General features: G+C 35.8%; 1 protein-coding gene across 1 annotated transcript in view; it reads right to left on the bottom strand.

The window, feature by feature from the left end:
- Positions 1-1,543: 1,543 nt before the first annotated feature.
- The window catches only part of LOC107692926 (glucocorticoid receptor-like), a 64,395-nt gene continuing 51,224 nt past the window's right edge, over positions 1,544-14,714 (bottom strand). The window contains exons 6-9 of the mRNA XM_016492128.1: positions 8,818-8,962; positions 6,924-7,054; positions 4,457-4,614; positions 1,544-2,718 (exon numbers count right to left, since the gene is read on the bottom strand). Of these exons, the coding sequence (XP_016347614.1) occupies positions 2,566-2,718; positions 4,457-4,614; positions 6,924-7,054; positions 8,818-8,962 (587 nt within the window). The 3' untranslated portion in view covers positions 1,544-2,565. The remainder of the gene's footprint in view (positions 2,719-4,456; positions 4,615-6,923; positions 7,055-8,817; positions 8,963-14,714) is intronic.

Below are 14,714 nucleotides of genomic sequence, written 5' to 3'. Positions count from 1 at the left end.
ATTTTTTTTTAATTGTATTATTATTATTTTTTATAATCTGCATTGCTTTGGTCACTCTGTTGCACTATACAAAATATACTTTTATCCCCGACTTTAAGCTGTCATTCTTTAAAACAGTGATTACTCATATATCCCCTATAGATTTATAGAATTGACATTTACATACAACATAAACACTTTTCTCAAAAGTGCATCTGTAATACAGTTCTTTACAAAAAAGATAGCAATTCAACTATGTATTAAAATTGTTTTGTTGTAAAATGATGTGTATATCAAAGAATCTGCGTAATTATATTTGAGTTTTAGTTTCATTTAAAAATGATCAATGATTAAACAATATTTTCTAGACATTTCAGTATACTTCTGAATTTATACAACCTATGTGTAATGGCTCACAAACTCCCTTTGCAAGGCTTACTGTGAAACGAATAGAAAATGCGACATCTCACAAACCTAGCGAGGAGTTTGTCTCTTAAAATATACTCAAGTGCAAAAAATAAAACAATTAGAAGGAATATTATTTAAATGAAAATTCTGTCATTATTTACTCACCTGTGTTCCAAACCCATATGCTTTTTTTTTTTTTTATCTCGTGGAACACAAAAAAACAACATTGTGAAGAATCTTCACACAGCACTTTTCCATACAACATAGTTCATAGTGACAGAAAAATCACTACATATATAGGTTTGGAACAACATGATGGAAACAATTTTCATTTTTGGATGAATTATTCCTTTACACTGGTAATCAAGCGTAGCTGGTGCAAAAACCCTGAAGCGCAGACATGAATGTCAGTTGACACGTAATGATGAGCAAACACATGCAACAAATGTTCCTTTTGTTCTGATGTTACCACAAAAAGAGTACGTCTGTGGCTTGGCACCACAGGGATACATCAAAGACAAAGACAAGAAAAGTGGGTCAAAACTTGTGGGCCTCATATGGGTTACCAGATTTAGAATATGCAGAGAGCATTCCAAAAACATTTCAATTAAAAACGGCTTTCAAGATGAAGTCTGAGATGTTGGCGGATGTGCAACTTCAAACAAGCACAAACATTCACCGAATGACAAGAACACACAGCAGTCGACAGGAGGGGAATGCTGGGATATGCTACTCTGAATATCACCAGAATGGATGGAAATCTGACAAATTGAACCTGAACTCATTCACCGATTTCATGACTTACCTCTCTCTCTTTATATCCAAATGCTTGCAACTAAAAATGCTCATTTATTTTATGTGAACCTGAGCTAATAATCAACATTTAAAAAACCCTCTTTAACAACAGTTCTCTCTCTCTCACAAGCTCTCTAAACAATAGTTCACCCTTAAAAAAAAAAAAAAATCTCAGCCTCAAGTTGTTCACAAATAAATTACTTATATATATATATATATATATATATATCCTGGTCTTTTTTTTTCCAAAGTAGTGATAAACAATGAGGACTGACAAAAATGTCTGATTTATACATGTGTGTTTTGAGTCACATTTTCATGTTAAACCAGTTGATCATAAAATGTCTAAATGAACCAGCCTGATCTGGTTCTCAACAGCTCACTAAGGGGGAATTTTCAGTGAATAATGACTTTGATTTAGGTTTGCTCATCACACCATGCTATTGTCTGAATTCATAAGACTTGGAAAACGGAGAATGAGTCATAGATGAGCCACTTTTACAAGACTTCCATGTTGTCTTTGTTTCATTTTTGAAGCTTCAGCCACCATTCATTGCAACTAATTAGAAAATAGCAACCAGGAAATTATTTAGAATTTCTCATTTTGTGTTCCACGGTGTAAAGAAAGTCATAGGTTTGAAATAACATGAGGGTGAATTAAACATTGGAAAAATTTGGGGAAAGATTTTTTTGGGTGACCTATCCCTACAAATTACATTTCAGTGGAACCTATTCAAAAAAAACAAAGAAACAACTCAGTATTTAATGTCAGTCATGGAACAGATATTGATTTGAATTGAATTATCTTGTGGCATTTTCATGGTGCTCCAGGTAAAATTGTTTTATGATTTGGAGATTCGATGAGACTTAAAAAAACTGCATAATATGGGCTTATGTTTCATGGGCTGCTTCAAAATCTCTAGCACCTCTGGAGAGCGCTGAGCTGCCACCTCCAGAGAACCACCGCGGCAGGTTTAGACACGGGCAGAGACAGACGTGACGAATGTGAATCATCGACATCAATTTTGTATGCCAAGTCATTGCGTTAGCCTGAGAAATGTTCGAAATTGATTCGCAAAGCGCAAAAAAGGCACATTTCCCTTTTTTGATATACCTTTGTAAACTTTTAAGCAGTGTACATGCAAAAAAAGAGAACGTCACTAAAAACCTAACTTCTCAAAGTCATATTCCGTCTGTTCCAAGTACATGAACCATGCTCCATGAACATTTCTGAAGAGCGCCCTTCACCTCTTTCCTCTGAGAATCAAGCAAAAGCGAATGTATCCCTCAGTTCATTCAGGATGTTTGGGGGGAAACGGGCAGGCTGGACTAGCGCTGGTAAGAAAAAGGTGGCGTTAAGGCATTGCTATGATCTTAAGGCAGTCATTTCTGATGGAACAGAAGAGGCTTGACACTCCCGTCTTTAAATTTTGGTAGCTGATGGCTGATGATCTCCGCCAACATCTCAGGAAACTCCACGCTCAGAGATTTATTCACAAATGTGTAGAAACAGAAGTTGAGAAGCCCCTCCACCATCTGTGGACAAAAGTAGCATTTCAACAGGGCTTTTACAAACTGCATGATGCCTACAATGCAACCTAATGCGTGTACATTCACAAGTAGTGATCAAACCATATATCACCATAGCTGATATATCTGCACATATTTGCCATTTTTAAATATCGACATTGGTCAATACATTTTGTATTTTTTTGGGCCGTTAATAACTTAATAAAAAAGCGGGACTTTTATTTTGACAGCACTGAGAACCCAGCACACATTCTCCATCTGCATTAGTTTACTGTCTTTGTTTAACAGTTCTGCCTAATAAAAAGGCAAAACGCTATAATTATTTGCTTTTTTTTATGTACTGACAGCATTCAAAAAATGCATTTATGTCTTTTAAGCATGTCTTAGAATGCCTATTAAATATTGTATTTTTTATTCATGTTTTTAACACAAAATACCACAAACAAATTTAACTGCGTTATTTATAAATGTATATAAATTTGGTTGTGTTATTTAATATCTTTAAATAGATATCATATATATTGGCTTTATACTGTTCATCGAAGATACTGTCACCTGCCAAAAAAAAAAAAAAATTACAGTATTCAAGGTATAAGGATATATTTTTTTTTTTAAACATGGTATAAATGATTTTCAAAACCAACAAATACAACAATCACATTTGTAAGAAGTCTAAGTTTTCAGGTTTCTCTTTAAGGTCAACTATGGCAGAGCAACTGTTTGAAGAGAATCCGATGTAAATTTATGGTTTTGGCAAGCTACCTCTGTAAGAACGTCAAAAATATTTTAGTAATTCTATTGGTAGATTACTTACAAATTGTAGTCCATTACTTACTACAAATTACTTAATGGAAAATGTGGTTAGTAACATAATCTGTCGGATTACACATATTAGGTCAAGTATTCGGAGTACTTTTGGATTACTTTTAGATTACTTTTGACCTAACTAAATATCTTCAATTCTTTGTAATCGACAAACAAGTGCATTAAACATTACATTACACTGAGGTTTCCCAAACTGGGGTTTGTGAGAGAATGAAAAACTAATAATTTATTAAATCATCAAATGTCAAATTGAACTAAATGTGTGGCCTTTCCATTTTCTGTGTAACAATAGTCACCTGACTAGTAGCTGATGTATGCAGTTCCATACAACTGGAAGACTTTCCAAATGTATATAAACAGAAGGATTTTTTCAGAAAGGAAAATTTAAGAGAAAATAGAAGAATTAAGGCGTTATGAAGAATTTACTGTCATTGTGCAAATAATATTTAATCACGTACTCTATAAAAAAGTAACTGTAATCCGATTACAAATACTTTAAAATGCAATATAATCAAAAGTACTTAATTTTTTGGAATCTGGTTACATAATCCAGATTACATGTAATGAGTTACTACGCAGCATTGTTTGTTACGGCAATGACGATGCACTTGAATGTATTCCTTATCGCGGTCCAATCCTGTTCCTGGAGCTCCAACCCTAATCAAACACATCTGAACCAGCGAATTAAGATCTTCAGGAACGCTTGATAATTACAGGCAGATGTGTTAGATCATGGTTGGAACTGAACTCTGCAGGAAGGTAGATCTCCAGGAACAGGACTGGGCCTTAACACAATGCACGATTTTACGTACTTGCATAAAGTACATACGTACGTTATTCTCTCTTGTAGATGCAATAAAACCATCTACCAGTAACGTGTCTTGTTTGTGTTTGCTGATTGTAAGAGATGCCAGCTTACCTCCTGCATTGAGTCCAAAAGCTTAGTGAGCTGGTAGAACCTCTGCCAGTTCTGGCTGGAGTTCTCCTCGCGTTTAACAATGGCTTTGCCCAGCTCCTTGATGTACGACATGCGGATTTCATCAAACACAGCTTGGCTTTTAAGGCCGTCCTTTGGTACTGTGGAAACAGATGGTGTCAGGATGAGACGATTACTTTACATTATTGCCGTTTAATCAAGAAAATATTCCAAGGAGAAACAAATTCTGTATCTCATTAAAGAGTCGGAATGAAACAAATGCCACATGCAAATACTAAAAAGGCTTTCACAGATCACCTGATGTCAGAATTGTTCTAATTAGAAGTTGCTGACTAAAAAACGTCAATCTTCAAGCTTCATGAAAGGTCAGACTTGACTGTTGTGTCATCAAAATGCAAATGTCGTGTAGAACATCTGGACACATTTCTATTTGACATTTTACTCGCTGATGCGCTTTCTTCGGTCTTAAACGTTTTGCGAAAGCACATGGAGGTCAATTAAGTAATTTGCTGTCATTAACAAGACTGAGCAAATGGATCTATTTTGCGTCTGTAAGCGTTGTCATAGAAACAAGTAACCGATGAGTGCGAAAACGTGTAGATATTCAAGTTGACATTTTGTAATCACGGTAATTCCAACATGACGTGAAGATCTGCTTTGAGGATGTGAATAAACTTTGAAAACCAAAAAGCCTGTTTTGTAAAAGCGCAGTGGATGGTTGTCAGAGTGTTTGTGTGTTTTTCCCTCCACATTTTTCATTGGTTTTGCAGCATTCTCTGATCCATGAGCTCTGGTGTGCCGAGGCAGCCCAGTTCCAAAAGTGAGAATAAATGCACAAAAACAACACAAAACACATCTTTCATTGGATTCAAGGGAAATAAAACAGTTTTATACACTCGCAGACAAAAGTTTGAATGTTTTTGAAAGATGTATCCTATGTTCACCAAGACTGCATTCATTTTATTAAAAACAGAATAATGTTGTGAATTGTTATTACAATTTAAAAGACGTGTTTTCAATTGATTTACATTTAAAATCCAATTTAAAGCTGAAGTTATTATTCAAGTCTTCAGTGTCACATGATCCTTCAAAAACCATTCTAATATGCTCAATTGGTGCTCAATTATTATGAGCTATTATAGTTATTTAATTATTAATAACAGCTCTCATTATTATCAATGTTAAAAACAGTTTTTGCTGCCTAAAAATTTGGTGAAAATCATACATTTTTTAATCAGAATTCTTTGATGAATAGAAAGTTCAGTGAACAGCATTTATTTGATATACTGTAAATATCAAATTTTGTAATATTATAAATGTCTTTAGTGTCACTTTTGATCAATTTTAATGCACCCCTGGCTCAATAAAAGTATTGATTTCATTTTCTTACTTAAACCAAACTTTTGAATAATAGTGTATCTTGGTTTCCACAAAAATATGAAGCGGAAAAACTAATTTTCAACATGTAAGAAATGTTTCTTGAGCACTACATCAGCATATTAGAATGATTTCTGAAGATCATGTGACACTGAAGACTGGAGTAATGATGCTGAAAATTCAGCTGCGCATCAAAGGAATACATTGCATTTTAAAATAAAAAACAGCTCTTTTAAATTGCAATAATATTTCACAATGTTACTGTTTTTACATTATTTTTAATCAAATAAATGCAGCCGTTGTAAGCATACGAGAATTCTTTCAAAAACATTACAAAATCTTAATTCATAATTTATTCATCTTAATTCATAATTTAGTTACTATTCTGGGATTTAAAGAAAATGAAAATGATGAGTCAACCTGTTGAAACTCAAATCACTAGAGTTTATCCAAGGTGGATCATCAACAAGCATCATAATGAGTATCCCAAAATATGCCAATAATTTTGGGATAATGTCAAATCAGCAGCTCCAAAAAGTATTTGGACACTGAAGACCCATATTAAAATGAAGGAATGCATAAGTGTCCCTCAAGTTCACTCAGATGTCCAAGCAACATAACCCACTATGAACATGTTCCCCTAATGTCCACAAAGTGTCCAAATACATTATTTAGACACACTTTATTTTAAGGTCCAATTCTCGTTATTAACTAACTTTTGCCTCAATAAACTCCTAATTTGCTGCTTATTAATATTCATTATTAACAGTAGGGTAGTTGTTAAGTTTAGGTGTGGTGTAGGAATAAGGGATCTAAAATATGCTCATGCAGAATAAGGTATGTGCTTTATAAGTACTAATAAACAGCCAGTATTACTAGTTAATAGTGAGAATTGGTCCTTAAAATAAAGTGTTGCCCATTATTTTGAATTTTGAACAAATGAGTTATTTTTGTGAAATATTTGTGCCGTCTTCTTTAAAATAAATACCACTTGACGAATACTTTTTGAGGTCACTGTACATGTACACTTTCTGTATGCAACACACTTCTGAATTCTGATGAGTGCTGATACCTGTGCTGAGGAGGAGGAGCACTTTCATGCAGAGATACTCGTCATTGGACACCTGCAGCCTGACCAGCTCATTGGTGATCTTCAGCATCTGGCTACACTGGTCATTCATGTAGGGTAGTTTCATCCTCTCCCTTTAACACACACACACACACACACACACACAAATATTCACATTCTGCAAGAATTTCACAGGCCAAACATCATGGCTTATATTAGAAACTTTAACATTTGACAAAATTATTGTTGACATGGACATAAAGCAGCATGGCCACGAAATGAAAAATTGTTTGCTGATTGCATGAGCAACGAATTGCAACTACTTAGTTCATTAAATCACAGCCTTTTGCAATTGTATAAAGCCACTTTGCCATATCGTGTTTTCAATTTCAGTTTGTTTTTTCTAAAGCAATGGTGTAAAACACAATGTCAAATGTCAGGTTTAACTGTATTTCTTGACGATGGAGGATATATTGACAGAAAAGAGTATGTGATGCGTCATGAGCAAACGGACAAATGCAAAGTCTGTAAGCATACTGTATACATAAAAAAAAATAATAGAGTATATACATTTCCTAGTTATGCATTAAATGTACCAACACCCACAAGCGGTCATTTCTCACATAACACTGCATGCAAATAGCAAATAACATGGAACATCTTCTGCAATTCACAAGATGGCAGAGAAGCTGCCCCTTTTCCTTCAGAAATAGTAAAAATGCATTTTGTCCATTGTTTGGTATTCTTAAGATATTTACATTTGTAACAGACTTAGAATATGTATGCATTATTTAATCGATTGTACAATATAGAGTAGTACAATATATTTTTTAAATATTATGCACAATTTTAAAAGTTGTTGGAGCTTATTTTAGTAATGCAAATTGTAAATTCACTTGCGTTAAATATTATATAAAAAAAAATAATAAATATAAATACTGAATATTGAACTGAAATATATTACATTAAATGAAATATAATAATATATAATTATTAATTATTATAAATATAATTTTGTATTAAATGTTATATATAATGTATATAATATTAAATATAATACACTCACTTATATTATAGGTCTGGGGATTTTCCAACTTAAAAAAAAAAAAAAAAATTTATACTGATACTTCTGATCATCAATGGGGGAAGATATTTGACATTATAGGTGTAGCCAAAAGCTTTAAGGAATTAAATTGGCAGCTAATTCAGATGTGACACTGGAGCACAAAACCAGTCTTAAGTCGCTGGGGTATATTTGTAGCAATACCCAAAAAAACATTGTATGGGTCAAAATTATAGATTTTTCTTTTATGCTAAAAATCATTAGGATATTAAGTAAAGATCATGTTCCATGAAGATATTTTGTAAATTTCCTACCGTAAATATATCAAAACTTAATTTTTGAATATGCATTGCTAAGAACTTCATTTGGACAACTTTAAAGGCGATTTTCTCAATATTTTGATTTTTTTGCACCCTCAGATTCCAGATTTTCAAATAGTTGTATCTCGGCCAAATATTGTCCGATCCTAACAGCTTATTTGTTCAGGTTTCAGATGATGTATAAATCTCAATTTCGAAAAATTGACCCTTATGACTGGTTTTGTGGTCCAGGGTCACAAATGAGCATTTTATAATGTTATCATTAACATATATAGCATTTATAATGTTAATTAACATTAACATAATGTAAAATAAAAGACAATACATCAACATACCCACACTATTCAACCATTTTCCATTCTTTGAAACGAAGACTTTGGGTTTTGAATGAATGCCATATGACTGCCTTTAGTTTACGTGACATTTGACTATGACTAGACACGATCATGAAAACCACATAATATGTCACTGAAAGCCAAAACATTCTAGTTGTGGGTAGTAAAGGTGGGCTCACTCATTGATGACGAGGTCTGGAGCGAAACACAACATGTCTCCGTTACTCTGCTGGTAGGATCTCCAGCCCAAGCCGAAGGACATGAGGAAGAGCCAGGAGCACTGCAACAGCGTCATCTGGTCATCCAGGTGCAGGTTTCTGAAGCCTTAATGTGACAGAGACAATAACTCTTAGAAAACACCATCTCAAGAGTCCTACAAAAGCAACATAGTTCATAATATGAAGAACAATCTTCGCTGAACTAAGAATTTTTGAAGAACCATAATTTTGGGCCCTGCCTTAAAATGTAAAATGGTTTTAATTACAGTTTGATTTTGAGATTTAGTATTATAACATTATATGATTGTTGTATCTTCAGAACCCTCTGATGCAACTTCGTAATGACATCTCTCTGTTTGGATTTCGACATGATTTTGATGACACTAAAATCAAAACCAACCTTTGGCTCATGTATTTATTTATTTATTTATTTTATTTTTTGTTGAATGATCATAATCATCTGTCCTGGCATCAAAACCTTGCAGAGACACTGGGCTTTACTCACGAAACTGGACCAGAACAAATTTGTGTAAATCGTTCATGAAACCACTGTTACATAAAATGTAAGATTCAATTAAATGAATTAGTCATTAGGACCAGATATATTCGTTACATAAGGAAACAGAGAGCAAACACTTTAACATTGAACTTTCACATGCCGGTCATGTTTTCAAATCTCTGAAAGCAATTACTTGTGTTGTCAGAATGCTGGCTACAGTATAATGTTGTCTCTTTAAAGAGGATGTACAGCTCACAGGAATGAGTTTGCTCAAGCGTGTGGTGCTTACGTAATCCTCTTCTACATGTATTTTGCCCAGTAGGCCTATGACACACAACCAGAGCAGAGAAGAGAAAAATAAAGCTTGCAGCGATTAGAAAAGCATGTGCTTCTTTTCTCACGCCATTGGCTGGTGAGGTCCACAGTGTGTGTCCAAAGCTAGAAGCAAAACAAAACACATGATGGTTTCGAAAACTATCTCACTACAGATCTGTGCAGTCACAAGCAGGTGAGCAAACCAGCTCATTTCCTTTTCTCTGACAATTAATTCTGTTCAAATCTATGGAGTAGGGGTGGGCGATATAACCAAAATCTTATTTCATGGTATGAGAAATTTTATTTCACGATAATAATATATCTCGATATAGATATTTTTATTCAAATAAATAAAAATAAAATAGATGAAAACAAAAAAGACCAAAGAAGCAAACACAATAGAACAAAAATACAAATTAAATAAACTTAAGTCTTTCCGCTACAGTGGGTTTATTTAACATGTAGTAAGAAATGCTACAAAAATTGAATAATCAAGTGTATAACTAAAACACTGCATGTGTTCATTGCATGAATCAAATATGAATTCAAAAGTGATTCAGTCAAATACAGTGTGTGATTTTCTCTGTCTTTTGTTGTTTGAATAACATCAATGACACAGACAGCAGCAGGTAAATTAGGCTGCTGTCCCTTTAAGACCGACTGCACAGATCCAATTTACTGAAACACATCCGGTTTTCACCCAACTGTTAACGTTTATTTAACACATAACTGACTGTGTTTACATGAATACTTCACATGATGGGCATTTTGACATAACTGTGTGTGTATTTGACCATTCAAGCACAATAAGACACAAAAGAAATTTGAATTCACGATCGCAAGCTGTCTGTGCAAGCCATAGACTGTATAAAAATATCCGACGTCTCCCGTAGGTTTCTGAAGAGCATTTTTGCAGCCTAAAGTAGGTGGAGCCAGCCGTCGCCATCATGGCAGCGCTACACTCTCGGATAATCGAAAACGGGCAAAGAGGTGGGACGTGGGTGGAGCTGAGGTGACTGGTTGCTGAAACCACGCCCACCTAGCTCGAGGGTAGTGACAGCAGCGGCAATCCACCTGTCACTCAAGTAGCCACGCCCTTAATTATGCAGAGCTTTAAAGCTTAATATAATAAAAAAAAAAAAATAGCTATATAGACCAAAACAACTTTTTTCTGCTGTAAAGTTGGGCATTTTAACATGGGAGGTCTATGGAAATGACTCCCTTTTGGAGCCAGTCTCTAGCGGCCAGTCGATGAATTGCAGTTTAAGTCACTTCCGTGTTGGTTTCAAGAGAGAGAGCGGAAGGTTGCCGCTTGGTGCGAGCGCTTCGGCTATGTGTTAATTTACATACGCACCCCGTTTCCAATCAGGAGGAGACTATAAAAGATGCACTCATACACACTCACATTTAGGGCTGGGTGATATGACCAAAATCTTATTTCATGGTATGAGAAATTTTATTTCACGATAATAATATATCTCGATATAGATATTTTTATTCAAATAAATAAAAATAAAATAGATGAAAACAAAAAAGACCAAAGAAGCAAACACAATAGAACAAAAATACAAATTAAATAAACTTAAGTCTTTCCGCTACAGTGGGTTTATTTAACATGTAGTAAGAAATGCTACAAAAATTGAATAATCAAGTGTATAACTAAAACACTGCATGTGTTCATTGCATGAATCAAATATGAATTCAAAAGTGATTCAGTCAAATACAGTGTGTGATTTTCTCTGTCTTTTGTTGTTTGAATAACATCAATGACACAGACAGCAGCAGGTAAATTAGGCTGCTGTCCCTTTAAGACCGACTGCACAGATCCAATTTACTGAAACACATCCGGTTTTCACCCAACTGTTAACGTTTATTTAACACATAACTGACTGTGTTTACATGAATACTTCACATGATGGGCATTTTGACATAACTGTGTGTGTATTTGACCATTCAAGCACAATAAGACACAAAAGAAATTTGAATTCACGATCGCAAGCTGTCTGTGCAAGCCATAGACTGTATAAAAATATCCGACGTCTCCCGTAGGTTTCTGAAGAGCATTTTTGCAGCCTAAAGTAGGTGGAGCCAGCCGTCGCCATCATGGCAGCGCTACACTCTCGGATAATCGAAAACGGGCAAAGAGGCGGGACGTGGGTGGAGCTGAGAAAACAGTAACAATGTAGTTCCTCAGAAACGGTTGTGGTTGCAACAAAGTGGCCGAGCAACACACAGACGTAAACAAAAGGTGTATGTTTTTAGAGTAATTTACAGCAGCTTTGAATGCGGCTCAACCAATCAGAATCAAGGTCCGGAACTATCCGTTTTATTAAGAGAATTTTTGAAGCCCAAAGTGGGCGGAGCCGGTCGTCGCCATCTTGGCAGTAATGCGCAGATAATCAAAATGGGCAAAGAGGCAGGACGTGGGTGAAGCTGAGGTGCCTAATTGCTGAAACCACGCCCACCTAGCTCGAGGGTAGTGACAGCAGCGGCAATCCACCTGTCACTCAAGTAGCCACGCCCTTAATTATGCAGAGCTTTAAAGCTTAATATAATAAAAAAAAAAAAATAGCTATATAGACCAAAACAACTTTTTTCTGCTGTAAAGTTGGGCATTTTAACATGGGAGGTCTATGGAAATGACTCCCTTTTGGAGCCAGTCTCTAGCGGCCAGTCGATGAATTGCAGTTTAAGTCACTTCCGTGTTGGTTTCAAGAGAGAGAGACCGGAAGGTTGCCGCTTGGTATCTTTTTTAAAAAATGCTTAAAAAAACTAACAATTGTGATAATTGTCAAATCTTAATAATACATCAAGAGTCCAGGGTCATTCAGTCCAGAGGAAGTGCCAAGTCCTTTAGCAAAGCCATTGTTCTTATTGCTTTCAAGCTTGTAGAGTACTCAATAGATTCAAAATACAATTTCATTTCAAGTTTGAATCTTAAAAAAAGAGGTTTGCATTTAGAAAATGTACATTTATGAATATGATGTTTATATATGAAAACACAATACTCATATTTCAATGTGAATTCCCCCACAGAACTCTCATCCTCCATGTTCTTTGAATATAAATTCCAACGTCATCTACACACTCGATTTTAATTTGGATAAGGTAGGGTGCGAAGTGTCCATCAGAGGTACACTTAATTTTCCTGGGAAACGGAGGGTGCATTTGAAGTCGCTTTCGAATTACGGTAGCCTTTGTCGCACCGCGGTGACACAGTCGGCCTTGGAATGTGGTCTTCGGAGGGTGTATCCTGAATTGGGACAGCTTTGTTTTGACGCTGTGACGCAATCGCACTTAAAATGCACACTTCGGAGTGCGCGCACTTCACATTGAGACAGCCTTCATCGCGCCGCTGTGACGCAATCGCACTTCAAATACGCACTTCGGAGTGTGCGCACTTCACTTTGGGACACAGCTATTGTTAACTGGCAAACTTACTTTGTCCATCTCTCCTGGGAGTCTTGATAAGATTGAGAGAGCATTTGGTGCCTATAAGTGGGAATATAAAATAAATGTTCCAACAAGTTTACTTTTTGGAGCATGACAAGCCTATCTTTTTATTTATCTGAAGGGATATGGAACAAGACAGAGAATTGCATGTATATGAGTGGCAGGGGCTCCCTTTTGTCACCACTTGCAGGTCACACTGTCCTTTCTACACTTTACTGAAGCATGTTCTTGACAGTACAAAGCCAGGTGATCGTCTACAATTCACCATACAATAGAGTTTTTATGTTGTCAACTGCCTCTAGAGCATGACCACAGCTGAGAGACAGTCTAAGACAGCTACTAAGTAGTGAAGGATTCAACATCTGACAGTGGGCCTTGAACCAGATTATTGTAATCTAATAAACCAAAATAAGCTTATTCTACCAGTACAGAACTCACATAAACAAACAGAAATCCCTGAATCCACCTTAGGTCTTCACTAGCACTGCCCCACCGATAGCCTTAGGTATAAGCACCATCCCTAGTAGTACAAAATGCCCACCATTCGTAAATTATACCAGGCCATTGTCAGTCAATCATTAGGATTCATCTTCCCTTATACAACCAGAGCAAAGATGCTAATCCAACAACTGAAGTTTATACCAAGACAATGGGATAATTCCTGATGAACTTCTGCAAAACTTTAGTTGTTAATTTTTAGACAAACTCAATCCCTTTCCACTATTACCTTTCCCAGATGCCATGTGACACCAGATATGGACAATGGTTCTGTTGCAAAAGAGATACATGCATTCTGTGATACATTAGGAAAAAAGCATTTGGTGCAGTCTCGTATCTAAGACCAGGGAATAGCTAAGGAAAGATACAGCTTTCCTACTTGCTCGATTAAGGGTTGCACCCTAGAAACAGTTCTCAGTTCCAAAGCTCAAACTCTGTACTACATTCTGTGGGGCCCAATTAGCAGAACTGCTAAGGAAAGAACTTACCCTTGATCATTGTCAAACCACTACTTAATTGTTTGCATTTTGCTTCCTGTAGGTTCAAAGTATTTACCAGCACCAGGATTGCAGAAATACAAGAAACAACAGCTCTCCCGGATTAACGGTATGTGGACTCAGCTTAGAATCCAGCCGATGACTTTATAAAGGGTAAAACACTTGAATAACAGACCAAGCCGATGGAGTAATGGAGCCCACTTACTGTTAAAGCTATATGATCTGTAAGTACTATTAACAGTTCCTGTGACAATTAACATTTTCCCAGTGGCAAAAGTAAGCGTTCCATGCCCTCAATCTAGTGAATTCCAATATACAAAATCCTGATGCCAGCCAGTTTACCACCTACAAGTAATTACTGGAAACTACTCCACAATGTTCATTTCATACAAGCAGAAATACTTCAGTGGAGATCAACTTGATGTGGCATATCAACTTGATAATTTCTTTGAAGGCTTTCAGTGGCTCAAGCGCAGTAAACCCCTTCTTTTAGCAGTAGACTGTACAACTTGTGTCCAGAGTTGGACAAATAAATAGACATCGTTCAGCTAGTAAGAAGACCAAATGTCTTGGCTGAAATCAGAAGGAAATGTTGG

This window comes from Sinocyclocheilus anshuiensis, unplaced genomic scaffold, assembly GCF_001515605.1.
Source record: "Sinocyclocheilus anshuiensis isolate Anshui unplaced genomic scaffold, SAMN03320099.WGS_v1.1 scaffold1047, whole genome shotgun sequence".
Lineage (NCBI taxonomy): Eukaryota > Metazoa > Chordata > Actinopteri > Cypriniformes > Cyprinidae > Sinocyclocheilus > Sinocyclocheilus anshuiensis.
Note: the sequence above shows the minus strand (reverse complement) of the source record. Positions and strands in the feature narration are given on the sequence as shown.